Source organism: Polypterus senegalus, chromosome 4 (genome assembly GCF_016835505.1).
Source record: "Polypterus senegalus isolate Bchr_013 chromosome 4, ASM1683550v1, whole genome shotgun sequence".
NCBI lineage: Eukaryota > Metazoa > Chordata > Cladistia > Polypteriformes > Polypteridae > Polypterus > Polypterus senegalus.
The window spans coordinates 83,617,951-83,631,900 of record NC_053157.1 but is presented as its reverse complement, the minus strand read 5'-3'; the positions used below and the strand labels follow the sequence as shown (position 1 = coordinate 83,631,900).

General features: G+C 38.3%; 1 protein-coding gene and 1 pseudogene across 1 annotated transcript; both read left to right on the top strand.

Moving 5' to 3' along the window:
- Positions 1 to 2,411: 2,411 nt before the first annotated feature.
- On the top strand, positions 2,412 to 5,501 carry LOC120528727 (annotated as a pseudogene).
- A 359-nt stretch (positions 5,502 to 5,860) lies between these two features.
- Positions 5,861 to 7,252, top strand: LOC120528726 (ATP-dependent DNA helicase pif1-like). Its single transcript, XM_039752880.1, has one exon. The coding sequence runs from the start codon at positions 5,861 to 5,863 to the stop codon at positions 7,250 to 7,252; it is 1,392 nt and encodes a 463-aa protein (XP_039608814.1).
- The last annotated feature ends 6,698 nt before the right edge of the window (positions 7,253 to 13,950 follow it).

Here is a 13,950-nt window from a genome sequence, read left to right as displayed (position 1 = left end):
ATCATGGATGTTAAAAGTCTTGTTTCCACTTTAAAATTTCTTTGAGCACTAACAAGGCTTTTCTAAATGACTGATTCACTAAATACTTGTTTGATATTCACCAAAATCCTAGAAACATTTTTGTTTTCAAGGACACCATCTTTACTGTATAATGAGCATACAGTAATATGCTTCACTAAAATAAGCAATTTTTATTTAATATTTATATACTTTGTATTTTATCTGTATTTTTTATTTTTTTAATTAATTTTTCTGTGGAGTTTCCTTTCTAGATTGAATCTGAATAGATAATTAATGTTGGGCAGGGAGACACCACCACAAATGTCTTTGAAAGAATAAGCTCCTTCAGTGTCAGACAATGTTGTTTCCTATTAGTAAACAATTATCTAAATAACTAGAAAATTAAAAAGTATATATCGATAACACATAACGCATTATTTCCTGCTTCATTCAGTAAAAATATTGTGAAAGCATAGAAACTGGGAAATAACAGCTTGCCTAATTAAGGTAGTAGTCAATTTAACAGAAAAAATGGGTTGGGGAAAAAACCTGCAGCCACAGGGAGCCCTGAGGACTGAATACTCTATATCATGTTTCTTAAATCAACAATTAGTGCAGTGAGACAGGGTGCATTATCCTACTGAAAGATGCAATTTCCATTGAGGAATACCATTGCCCTGAATAGGTGTATTTTTCCTGCATCAATGTTTCAACAGGTGGTACAAATCAAATTAACATCAACATGAAAGCCCAGACCCACGGTTCCCCAGGCAAATTATTGTCCAAAGCATCACACTTCCTCACCCCAACTTGTCTTCTTCCCTAAGTGCATTTCGATCTATCCCTTGCCCAGATAAACAATGCCTCACACCCGGCTGTCCGCATGAAGCTACAGAAAGCAGGATTAATTAGGCCAGACAACCTTCTTCCACTGATCCAAGGTCCAGTTCTAATCTTCTTTACTATATAAAAGCAGTCGGGATTGTCCTTCCGTCCCATGAGTACTACGCAGGCGCGGCGTTTCATACACGCCCCGTCCATTTTGCAATGCACCATGAGATTTGTAGTTTCGTTTTTCCAGGTAAAAGATGATTTTCTACTCCAGACTGTGCGATATCATCTTCTTCTTTCTTACTATATAAAAGCGGTCGGGAGTGTCCTTCCGGAAAGCGAAGCGGTATTTCGCTTATCACAGACTTACTACTTGCAGCTTGCGCTACGAAGCGACATGATGTGAGTAGAGTTCTTGTGCTCCCATCGTTCCCTTGCTCTTGTGCGCGATGCGCTGGAAAAATAGACAAAATTATGTCTCTGGAAATAATTAATGTTGATGGAGTACAAATGCCTCACCGCGTAGTAAATATCAGGGGGGTTCAAAAGGGCGACCTCAATTGGGCGCGCGAATAAAGGCGTTCGTAGATTATTTAGATAATAATAGATAGATAATAATAGTAGATATGAATAAATAATAAAATATCTAAATGACATTGCAGATAATCTACAGCTTCAAGTGTAACACAACAATGGGTAAGAGCAGAAAACAACGAAATATAGACAGCTTTAGAAATAGTTTGTTAGAAGTTCATGCATTAATTAACTGGATGTTTTAATATTCTTACTTTCGCCTTTTTATACGTTCAATCATTGCCTTTATCTAATAAATTTTCTGTAATAATTTTGTTTTGTTTGCCTTTATTTGCCGCGCCCAATTGAGGTTGCCCTTTTGAAGCTCGCCTTTATTTACACGTGCCCTTATTGAAGGATACCACCGTGGTTAATGTGTACCCCTCCTGGACCCCCTCTTGGACGTGGTCCATATTGTTTTAGAATTCATGGATCCATTTACCATCGTGTGGGAACATTACATCCTGAAGGTGATGAAAACCGAGTATATGCACAATTGTATGTACTAGATCCAAGTGCGGCAGCAGACGCAAGGGTTACCAATATCAAATCAAAATTGTTTTCCTGATTTGATGCGAGAACTGAGTGAGTTTATGGCTAATAATAATGATTTAGTGAAACAATACAAAGTTCTTTATCAAGTTGAACAAGAAGCTTTACTTGAAGCTCAAAATCGAAGCAAGGCACCTCCTGATATAAAAATGACAATCAGGTATGATAAGAAATCTGATATAAGAAGGTACAATCCACAAATAGTTAACAAAGTGGCTATGATTTTCCAAAGTACAGATGGGGAACCACCTCACATTTGGGACATTTAAAATCAAATCAGGACAATCAGATTGTGCCAAAAACTCAAAGAATCAGTATATGTCACAGATTTTTAGAAGCAATGACATATACGGTATTTTTTCCTTATGGTCAGGAAGGATGGCATCTTGATTTGAAAACTACTAATAATAAAACACTCACACAAATGATGTACTTCGCTTACCAACACGTTTAATCCGTTGCTTCATGGAGGTAAACTAATGCAACAATATTTCGTGGACTCATATGTTGATGGAAGCTAATAGGCTTGAGTTCAATAGAAAACATTAAGAACAATTAAGAGTGTCCTCATATCAAAATTTGAGGCAGGAACTTAATTCAGACTAGTTACAAGGCGATTTGTCTATCGGGCAAATGATCGTATTAACATCAACGTTCCAAGGAAGCCCAAGAAATATGCAGCAAAATTATCAGGACGCTATGGCTATTGTACAAAAGTATGGCAAACCGGATCTATTTATTACCATGACTTGCAATCCGAAATGTCCAGAAATTACAGAAAATCTTAATGGAACTTCAGTCCAATTTAGACCAGACTTAGTTGCACTTGTGTTTTCAATATAAAACTTAAAGAACTCCTAAGCGATTTATACAAAAAACATGTTGTAGGAAAAGTTATTGCAAACGTTCATAAAATCGAATTTCAGAAAAGGGGACAGCCACATGCTCATATATTGTTAATATTAGATAGAGCATCGAAACTAGAAACTCCTGAGTTTATTAATAAAGCAGTACAGTGGAACCTCGGTTCACGACCATAATTCGTTACAGAACTTTGGTCGTAAACCGAGTTGGTCGTGAACCGAAGCAGTTTCCCCCATAGGATTGTATGTAAATACAATTAATCCGTTCCAGACCGTACAAACTATATGTAAATATGTAAAACATGTAAAGATTAAGCACAAATATAGTTAATTACACCATAGAATCCACAGTGTAATAGTAAACTAATGTAAAAACATTGAATAACACTGACACAAAACACCCAGGCTCCCTGATCAGCTACGCAAGCGAGCCCGCTTGCGCACTCTCTCTCTCTCTCTGTAGCACACACACCACCAAAGCCCCTCCCTCCCTACCTCCCTACCTCAGCTACAGGAGCAGGCTGGCTCACGCGCTCTCTCTCTCTCTGTGTAGCGCGAGCGTGTGCACACACACACACACACACACACACCTATCCTCCCCCCAACCCTTCCCTGTCAGCTGCCTGTGCTCACTCTGCGCTTGCTCGCTCGCGGTCTCTAATCTCTCTGTAGCACGTGCTCGCGCAGCATTTTTTTTAAAATGATTTTTAAGCACAGCAGAAAAAAAACATCGCACAAATCCGAACTTCATTTAAAAACCAACTCACAAGCAACCAAAAAAGTAACATTGCAACAAATCACACGATGAAGTCCTCCATGTAAACAATTTTTAATGAGTTTTAAGCACAAGGAAAAAAGCGAACATTTGAAAAAAGAGAAAATAACATTGCAACAAATCGCATTATTAACTAAAAAATTAACTTTTGAAAAATCCGTAATACAAAAACAACCAAGAAAACTAACCTTGCATGAAATGAGTTCTGGCATGAAGTGTTTTCCTTCAGGTGTTTTCTCTCTTGTGATTTCTTGGGTTTCTGGTGCTTTTAGCTGTTTAGCTGGTGGGAGTGAAAGCCTCATGCAGCCATTCCAAAAAGAAAGTTCTTGTGACCCTCCACATTACTGGCAGTCTGGCTTTGTTTACATTATGCTGCTTGAAAGCACGAGGGTTCTCCGATTGGTAAATGAGTAAACTGGTAAACAGTTTTTCCACCTTTTGTAATTTCTTTCTTTACTTCGATTACAATTTTCTTCAAAACTTTCTTCTGACCACTCTCCACTTGCTTAGAAGCCATAGTTAACTGCAAAAGCACACGAAATACTGTAGAGCACAAAGAGAGTGCACGTCTTATTGAAAACAAGGAGCGGCTTTGCTTAAATGAAAAAGCATGGCAGCTCTCTTTCTCTCTCAGGCTGCCTGTGGTAGGGGGGATGGTTTCGCTGGCACTACAGCCTACAGATAGGCAGGCAAACATGTGCAGCAATATTCTCCTCCTCCCCAGCAGGCACGTGCTCGCTTGCTCTTGCGCTCTCTCTCTCTCTCAGCTCAGGAAGCAAGGGAAACTGGCTTTTTCAGCAAACACGTGAAGCAATCTCCTCCTCCCCCTCCCTAGCAGGCACGTGCTCGCTCGCTCTTGCTCTCTCTCTCTCTTTCAGCTCAGCTCAGACAGGCAAGGGAAACTGGCTTGTTCGTATACCGAGTGTGTGGTTGTGAACCAAGGCAAAAGTTTGGCGATCTTTTTGGTCGTAAACCGAGTTGTACGTGAACCGGGACGTTCGTGAACCGAGGTTCCACTGTATGTGCAGAATTACCTCACTTAATTGAGAAACTCAGGTTATATGAAATCGTAACTAAAAACATGATTCATGGTCCCTGTGGAGCAGAATTTCCCAATGCTTCCTGCATGGATAATATAAAAGGGTGCACAAAAAGTTTTCCAAAAGAGTTTCAACTACAAACGGACCCAGAAAAAAAAGGATATCCACTTTATAGGCGGCGTGAAGGAGTATGCGCTGTTATAAACGCCAGGACAGTTAACAATCAATGGGTCGTTCCATATAATCCTTACTTACTGCTCAAGTATAACTGTCACATAAATGTTGAAGTGTGTGCATCTATTCAAAGCGTAAAATATCTCTTCAAATACGTTTACAAAGGACATGATTACGCAAATGTAGACTAAACTGATGAGATCAAAACGTATCTGGACTCAAGATATGTCAGTTCTCCTGAAGCAGCATGGAGAAGTTTTGGATTCCACATGCATGAACGCAGTCATGCTATTGTCCGCCTCCAAGTGCATTTACCAGAACAACGATCTGTTGTTATTAGACAAGGCAATGCTGCAGAGGCACTCGAAAGGGCTAAAACCAAGGACACAACCTTAACTGCATGGTTTAAACTAAACCAAACAGATCCAAATGCAAATCAATATTTCTATTATGAAATACCTGAAAATTATGTGCTTAAAACGAAAAATGGTCAGGATACGTGGGAGCCACGTCAGAAAGGACATGATTCTGTTATAGGCCGAATGTACTCCGTCAACATGAAAGACACAGAAAGGTATTTCCTACGGCTGCTCCTTTTACATGTATCAGGAGCCAAAAGTTTCGAAGACCTTAAAACTTCAGGAGACCAAGTGTATGCAACTTTTCAAGAAGCTGCAAAAATCAGAGGCTTGACAGAAAATGCTGAAATCTGGAACGAAACTCTTACTGATTCAAGCTTGGTATGTATGCCTAAGCATCTTCGTGAGATATTTGCATATATGTTAGTTTTCTGTTCTCCTGCTAATGCTACTGATTTATGGGTATTACATAAGGCAGCTCTAACTAAAGATTACACAAGACAACAAGGTCAGCAAAATGACCACCAAGATTGCCAAAATTGCAGGCCCTTTTATTTTGCACTCTGAGATATTGTGAAGATTCTTGATTCCTCAGGGAAAAAATTAACACATTACGGTTTGCCAATTCCTCCTGCTAATCTTCCGGAATCCGATATCCAACAATATTACGTAGACAGACAAAAGGCCGAAGCGATGGCCGCAATGTTAAATTCCGAGCAAAGAGCTGCTTTTAATGTCATCATGAAGGCCATAGATGAAGGAGCAAATCCAAGATTATTTTTCATTGATGGCCCAGGTGGGAGTGGGAAAACATTCTTATACACAGCTTTAATAAGTACCTTACGAGGAAGATCTGAAACTGCGCATGCCTGTGCTTCTACTGGCATTGCTGCAAATTTGCTTCCAAGTGGACGAACATATCATTCAATGTTTTGCTTAGGAATAAATATTTTAGACACAACAGTTTCCGCAATTACGCCTCGCTCAAAAGTGCCAAAATCCCTCAGAGAATCTAAATTAGTTGTGTGGGATGAATCCACTATGGCATCTTCACACGCATTAAATTCAGTGGATAGATTGATTAGGGATATAAATTCCAGTACGCACTTTCCTTTTGGCGGTAAAGTGTTTGTCCTTGGAGGAGACTTCAGGCAAACATTGCCGATTGTACCTCATGGCACCAGAACAGCCTGTATAAAATATAGCAAAACCTGGAAGAACTTCCATACTTCGAAATTGATCAAGAACAACCGATCGGTTGATAGAGAATTCAGTGATTGGTTATTAAAACTTGGAGAAGGAACGCTAACTAATGATATTGGCCTAGATGAAGAACTAATAGAAATACCACAAAGCATGCTGTGCAAAGGTGACATAGTAAAGGAGATCTTTGGGGATAAACTTCATGTAGCAGATATCCCCGACTTTGCGAATAAGTTTATACTAACTCCAATCAACAAAGATTGTAATGAACTAAATGAGAAGGTACTGAATTTATTAGATGGTGAATGTGTTACATACTTAAGCTATGACTCAATATTAGATGGCATGGATGAAGATTGTTCCAATTATCCAATAGAGTTTTTAAACAGTTTGAATCTTTCGGGAATTTCACCACATGAATTGAAATTGAAGAAAAGTACCATTGTAATTCTCATTCGAAATCTGAGGAGCGGTCTGTGTAATGGAACACGACTAATTATTCAAGATTTACTGCCTAATATTTTAAAGGCAGAAGTGTTGACTGGCACTGCTAAAGGGGAAGTAGTATTTCTTCCTAGAATTATACTGGATACTACTGACAGATTGCCTGTTGTTCTTCGAAGAAGACAATTTCCAGTAAAGGTGGCATTTGCAATGACAATAAATAAATCGCAAGGACAAACTACTGATAAAGTTGGAATATATCTTCCACAACCAGTATTCGGCCATGGTCAGCTCTATGTAGCATTTTCAAGAGCAAAGCTCTCTGAGGACGTAGTTGTCCATGTAGTGGACACTCCACAACAAGGAAAACTGATAACAGGCAGTAATAGAGTTTTCACACCGAATATAGTATTCAAGGAAGTTTTCGAAATTATATAGAAAAAAGTTTAAATTTCATCACAAAAATAACAGAAACTACGAGTATTAAAGTAATAACGCTCAAATGCAATATAACCAAATTAATGAGTTTGTATAAAAGATCAAATTGATCTACATATTGAATTGCCTTAAGAAGTGGTCAACTTAAAAGTTGGTTGCCTTAAAAGGCGGGTGAGCCTAGTACTTTCATATCTATTGAAGGTATTTTCAATATAGACAGGGGTTAACACCGGTACTTTCAATGGATTGCGGCTACACAGTTCAATACACAGCACAGTGTGCTGTGACACATTACTCCCCCGTCCATCATTAAAATCATCTACAATTTGTTGCACAGTAGTCTTTCTGTTTGTTTGTACCTTTTGCATGGATGAGTCTTGGCCATCCAGCACTCTGCCAACAGTTTGTGTCACTATCAGTAGGCACTCACTGTGTCTGACCGTAAGCAAGCCTTGCAGTTTTATAAATGCATTGAACAAATCAACTGGCCATAATGATTTGGCCTTTTTCAAAGTCATGTTGGCCTTTACACTTGTCCATATCTTCTGCATTAAACACATTATCTATGACAATCTAATGTTAGCTTCGCATCTAATATATCTCTGATATGACCTTGACAGACGCTATTATTTTGAGATAGTCAACATCACTTGCCTCATATCAGGGTGGTCACAACATTTAAACTCATCTATATTTGTTGTAATGTCTTAAAAATAAGGCTTTAAATCTCTCCCTTACAATATCTTAACTATAAGGTGTTCCAGATCTAATTAGATAGATAGATAGATAGATAGATAGATAGATAGATAGATAGATAGATAGATAGATAGATAGATAGATAGATAGATAGATACTTTATTAATCCCAAGGAGAAATTGACATACTCCAGCAGCTGTATACTGATACAAAAAACAATATTAAATTAAATAGTAATAAAAATGCATGTAAAAGCAGACAATAACTTTGAGTAATGTTAGCATTTACTCCCCTGGATGGAATTGAACGATCTCCTCAGTCTGTCAGTGGAGCAAGACAGTGACAAAAGTCTGTCACTGAAGCTACTCCTCTGCCTGGAAATGACACTGTTCAGTGGATGCAGTGGATTCTTCATGATTGACAGGAGTTTGCTTAATGCCCGTCGCTCTGCCACAGATGTTAAACTGTCCAACTTTACTCCTACAATAGAGCCTGCCTTCTTAACAAGTTTGTCCAGGCGTGAGGCGTCTTTCTTCTTTAAGCTGCCTCCCCAGCACACCACCACGTAGAAGAGGGCATTCGCAAAAACCGTCTGGTAGAACATCTGCAGCATCTTATTGCAGATGTTGAAGGACACCAACCTTCTAAGAAAGTATAGTCGGCTCTGACCTTTCTTACATAGAGCATCAGTATTGGCAGTCCAGTCCAATTTGTCATCTAGCTGCACTCCCAGATATTTATAGGTCTGCACCCTCTGCACACAGTCACCTCTGATGATCACAGGGACCATGAGGGGTCCTAAAATCCACCAACAGCTCCTTGGTCTTGCTGGTGTTAAGGTGTAAGTGGTTTGAGTCGCACCATTTAACAAAGTCTTTGATTAGCTTCCTGTACTCCTCCTCCTGCCTACTCCTGATGCAGCCCACAATAGCAGTGTCATCAGCGAACTTTTGCACGTGGCAGGACTCCATATTGGAAGTCTGATGTATTTAGATTGAACAGGACTGGAGAAAGTACAGTCCTCTGCGGCGTCCCTGTGTTGCTGACCACAATGTCAGACCTGCAGTTCCCAAGACGCACATATTGGGGTCTGTCTGTAAGATAGTCCACGATCCATGCCACCAGGTGTGAGTCTACCAAATTTTCATTACGCTATAACTTATTAAGTTTATTACATAGAAAATCACCCGAAAAATCCTGGGCCATCAAGAAGAGTCTGAACTTACGACATGAAGAATCATTATTGCGCCAAACTGGAATCGTCCCCGCATAAATCAAAGTCTTCCAGATGATCTGGATCTGCATAATTAGATCTGGACCACCCTGTAGCTCCTTCTGTACTCTATTAACATGAGCTTTTCTGAAAAGCCCTACAGGAGCAGCTGAATAACTTCAGTTGACTTCACTTAAAGGCAAGTTCCTTTTGAACATGATATCGAAAGTGACTGGTTAAATTTGAGCACAGATACAACTCCTGTTAGAAAGAGTCTGCACCCTTATATGATCAAGCTATTAGATTTTTTTTTCTTTTAAGTATTTTTGCTAAGAACATTCTGTTTCTTTTTCATTGATATATTATTATTTACAAGATCTTATCAAAAAATGAATGAAATCACAGAGCGCATTCACACCGTTATAATAGTTCATTATAGACTTAAAGTTACATAATATCTTTAAAGCTGAAGGAGGAAGCCAGAATCCTTTTGTTAAATCAATATGGACGTGTGCAGTACAAACAGCAGACACAACCAGGCCAAAATTCCAACTCTTTTTTTCTATGTGAAACTCATTTTAACTTTAATAATTAGTAAATTACTTTTTATCACGTAAGACAACATTCTACCCTAGAAGTAGTCCAACTGGTTACACATAGTGTATAATTTGTGATGTCATAAAAGACCTAATTTTTCGCTATTTCTGCTATTTTCTAAGATGGTAATATTGCAAAAAAAATATGATCCACATACTTCAAGGTATATTAAAGATATTTTGGAATAAAATAAAAGATCAAACTTCTATTTTGTAGATTTTATTCTTTCATTTGGCTATTCATTGTAAGAGATGTTGCTCATATATCTTATTGTGAACTTTCCACTAGAATGCATGCTTTAGGTACTGGCTCTAAATAAATCCCTAAGTCGATTTTAATTTTTTACAGGGTATTGCTTTTGGAGAAAAAGGCATATGGCAGATTTAGATGAAGAAGACTCAGTAAATGTCTGACAATGGCCTACAGCAATGCACACTGTATCAATTTGAGATTACAAAATGTAACATGCCAGCCAAAACTGGCTGACAGCTGACATATGAGCCCACAGGAAGCCTTCGAATCCACCTGTGACTTTAGCTTTTCAGGGAGATGCTGGTCATTTTCAGTACTCAGAGGATTTGTTTCACCATCAGAACCATTTTTAGATAAGAATTAAAAAGCCAAACTAAATCTTGCAACCACTGTTAGTTTTGTTGAATATGCAGATTCATGATATATAAGTGATGCTGTGTATTCATTTTTCATCATAGTTATTGGGAGCCTGAAAAGATACATTTGTGAACTATTTTTTTTCCACGTGTTCCATCTATTAATTTTCAGAACCTGTATATTACATTAACAGAATGCAGAGAACCAAAGATTATTCCAGAAGTGCAGGTTTTAAAGGTAAGGCACAATCCTCAAATGGAATATTTTAGCAGCAGATAAGTTACATTTTTCCTGCTATTTATCTTAGGATTCTATATTCTATACTCTATGTCTTTATCGTCTTATTTTCTATTAGGCTTGCTGAGCTGACATTTGTTTTTAATTTCTGCTTTTTACCAGAGTTCCATAAATGTGTCATGCAGTGTTTTGCATTGTATTAATAATTTCCATGTAATTTGTACAAATACATGCTAGAATTGTATCAGATCCACATATACAACATATAAAATATTATTGAAAAAACTATAGCAGTACATGGACAAAAATATGTTTAATGGCACATACTAACAGCAATCATAAATACTAAAATCAGGGCAGTTTAAACAAACCAACACTTTTTCCATCAGAAACCATCTAAGTCATTGATTTTGCAAAAGGTTACTCAATAAGGTTTTTCTTATTTGTTATACTCACGAGTTTGTGAGATTTATTACTTGAATTGTACATGGTTCACTGAGTGAAATATTTGTTTTTATTTTATTTTCTTCTTGCACAATGCTATATTGAATATCTCATGTGCACCACCTCAACATTTACAGTTGCTATGGTGGTGGCTGGTCACAATACCGGATGTCATGTAACATGCTGTGTCTTCAGAGCCCACCTATTAAAGATAGGCATGTACTTCAGCTTGCATTCTAGTGTTTGAATTGAAAAATAAATCGATGATGAATAACTTTAGCTCATGACAGTATTTCCAGTTAAGCTAGAATCTTCGCTCCCAGTATTTTCTGCCTTCCAATTTGAGGATTCATTTTGGCTTATTGCTTGTGTATTTATTCTTTCTGGTTATGACCTTGGCACTAACTAATCGACTATCCTTTTGGATTGCTAAAAAATCAATTTCCATCTCCTAGTCAATTTAATTCTCTTGTCTTAGGACATAGCCTTTATCCACCTTGGCCACAACAGCTTCTTGAAAGATGACAGGATGTCGACTATGACAAAAATGCTTTTTACTTATATCTTTAATAGCAAACACTATCACCATGCACTTAATAAAACAGCTTTTGATTCTATATTACTCAGACCTTTTTCAGTCTTAAAATTGCTTTTACCTGCCTGCTTGCCTCTTTCTCATACAGGTTTATTTTATTTACATGCTTCTCAAACTCAACTAAGCACGTTCAGGGAAGCATAGAGCTAGAGAGTTTCCAAGGAGTGATATAGTGCTAGTCCAATGCTAGGCTCACTTACTCACATATACGGCTAATTTGGAATCATCAATTAACCTAAACCACACTTCTTTGAACATATGGAAGGTTAACTGCAGTACCTTAAGGAAAACCCACATAGGTACTAGGAGAACATGTATTCTCTGAATGTGTCTGGTCATTTTATGGGATGTGAACTCAGAATGCTGCATCCATGAGGATGCAGTACTAAATACTACTCCACCTTAATTGCTATGAATATGCTATTAGTTGCATATGAAGCTATATTGGGTGTATTAAAAAAAAATTCCAATATAAAGTGTACAAAATGTGAAAACTCAGTGTATTTTGTGGTTTTATATGTAATGCTATGAAGGGTCAGCTATAGAGTCAGTTTTACTTTTGTTTAGGTAGACATTTATTGACTTTTTCATTTGTTTAAATAGTGTGAGAACAAATAGTCTCCAGACATTATAAAGGTTTGGGGCAGTCACCCATATATTATATCCTGGCTGCAAAAGTTTGAAAATAATTGAACAGAGATTTTCACAAGACTGATTCCAAAACAGAACTGCCAGGCTGGAGGTAAGATGGCAGTTTTAAAGGACCAGGGAGAAAGTGACATCATCCACAGCGGCAGAACCAGAAGTGACGTCATCCAATGTGCCGAACCCGGAAGTGATGTCATCCAAGGTGCCGGAACCTGGTGGGATTTCCTGGGAATGGTCTGCAAGGAACTGAAAAAGACAGTCAGCACACCCTGCTGCCCCTTGGTCTGATATGGTATTATCATTACTCAAGCCCTTTAGCCGTCTCCTATTCACACGTGTGTGACAATAGTTAAGCAGTGTGCAGATCTTGCAAGGAAGAAAGTGGTGCAGATGAAAGCTCTGGTTAAGCAAATGGTAGTGTGCGTTCAATGCATGGGGGGGATTTGTGAAGTGCTACACAACTCATCCAGGCATAGACAGGAGGAGACATCCCAACATGAGGTACAAAGCTGCATAGAGCAAAGAAAAGTTTAGCTAAGCCATTTGACTGAGTGTTTGGGGACCAGAGAGAAAAAGAACAGAATTACTCACCTGAGAGTATACTGAAGTTCGAGTGTCCACAGACATACATGCACATGCACAGTGGGTTCATGGATTCATAGGTTTCCTTCCAGACTGCAGTGTGTAGCAAAACCTGCTTGAAGATGCAAGATATACCTGGAAGGGGCTGGGAGAGGCATCGCAGGGAATAGGGGATAAAAATCCGATGGACATTTCAAATGAGAAAATGCATGATAGAGGTTCTCTTCATTTTCTGTATCTTGCCAGGAGTCGGTGAGTGGAAGATGGTGCCCTGGGGCCCTTCAGAGCAATGCAAAAAGAGGAGTTCACCATCCCCATCGATTACTCCCTAGAATTTGAGAAGTGGGATAATATGGTGAGCTGTATATTAGCTTAATTTAATTTGTGTTTTCTTTTTTTTCAGAATCTCCTTTACTTCCTTGAGTAGCCTGAGACAGGGTAAACGTAAGAGGATCTGAGTCATTGTTGTGTCTTTTATTTTTTAATTTGTGCTCATTCAGCTGCAAATAATAAAACAATATGTAATGAATAGGAATTAAGGATTGTTTTTTCACTGATCACTTGTTTTAAAAAAAAAACTGTCATTTTTTTACCATCTTGTATGTGTCTCTCTCATTCACCCTGGTTTAGCCTTAGCAAGAGCTAATAGGTGCCCGATGGTCAGAATCTCTGCAAGGTACTGGGTGGGGATGGAGCACAAATACCCTGGAGAATGTTTATTGTAATGTCTGTATCTACATGTACAAGTAGCATTTGAGTAATTGAGTGTGTAGGTGTGGTGCTATGTGTTCAAAAACTCCTAAATGACTTATGTATAAGAGACGTAAGCAGGCAATACATCTTGAGCAAGAACCTCCATCTTTCCAGAATTTACTTTATGCCATCTCTCATAAAATGTCCAAAAGGGTAACTCTAACCTATTTTTTAAATACTGTTATCTGGAATGTCACTGTGGTATGAGTTATGAGTTATTGGTTTTTTCTGAGGGTCTTTCCCTCACCCAGATTCTTATTTTAACCTCAATATGGGAGGGGCCCTGATGTTAGTGCCTGCTGGCGTAATACTATGTAAAGAGTA

Bases quoted from the DNA above. Each gene is read 5' to 3' on its own strand.
- LOC120528726 (XM_039752880.1), top strand. From the start codon at position 5,861: ATGGCCGCAATGTTAAATTCCGAGCAAAGAGCTGCTTTTAATGTCATC.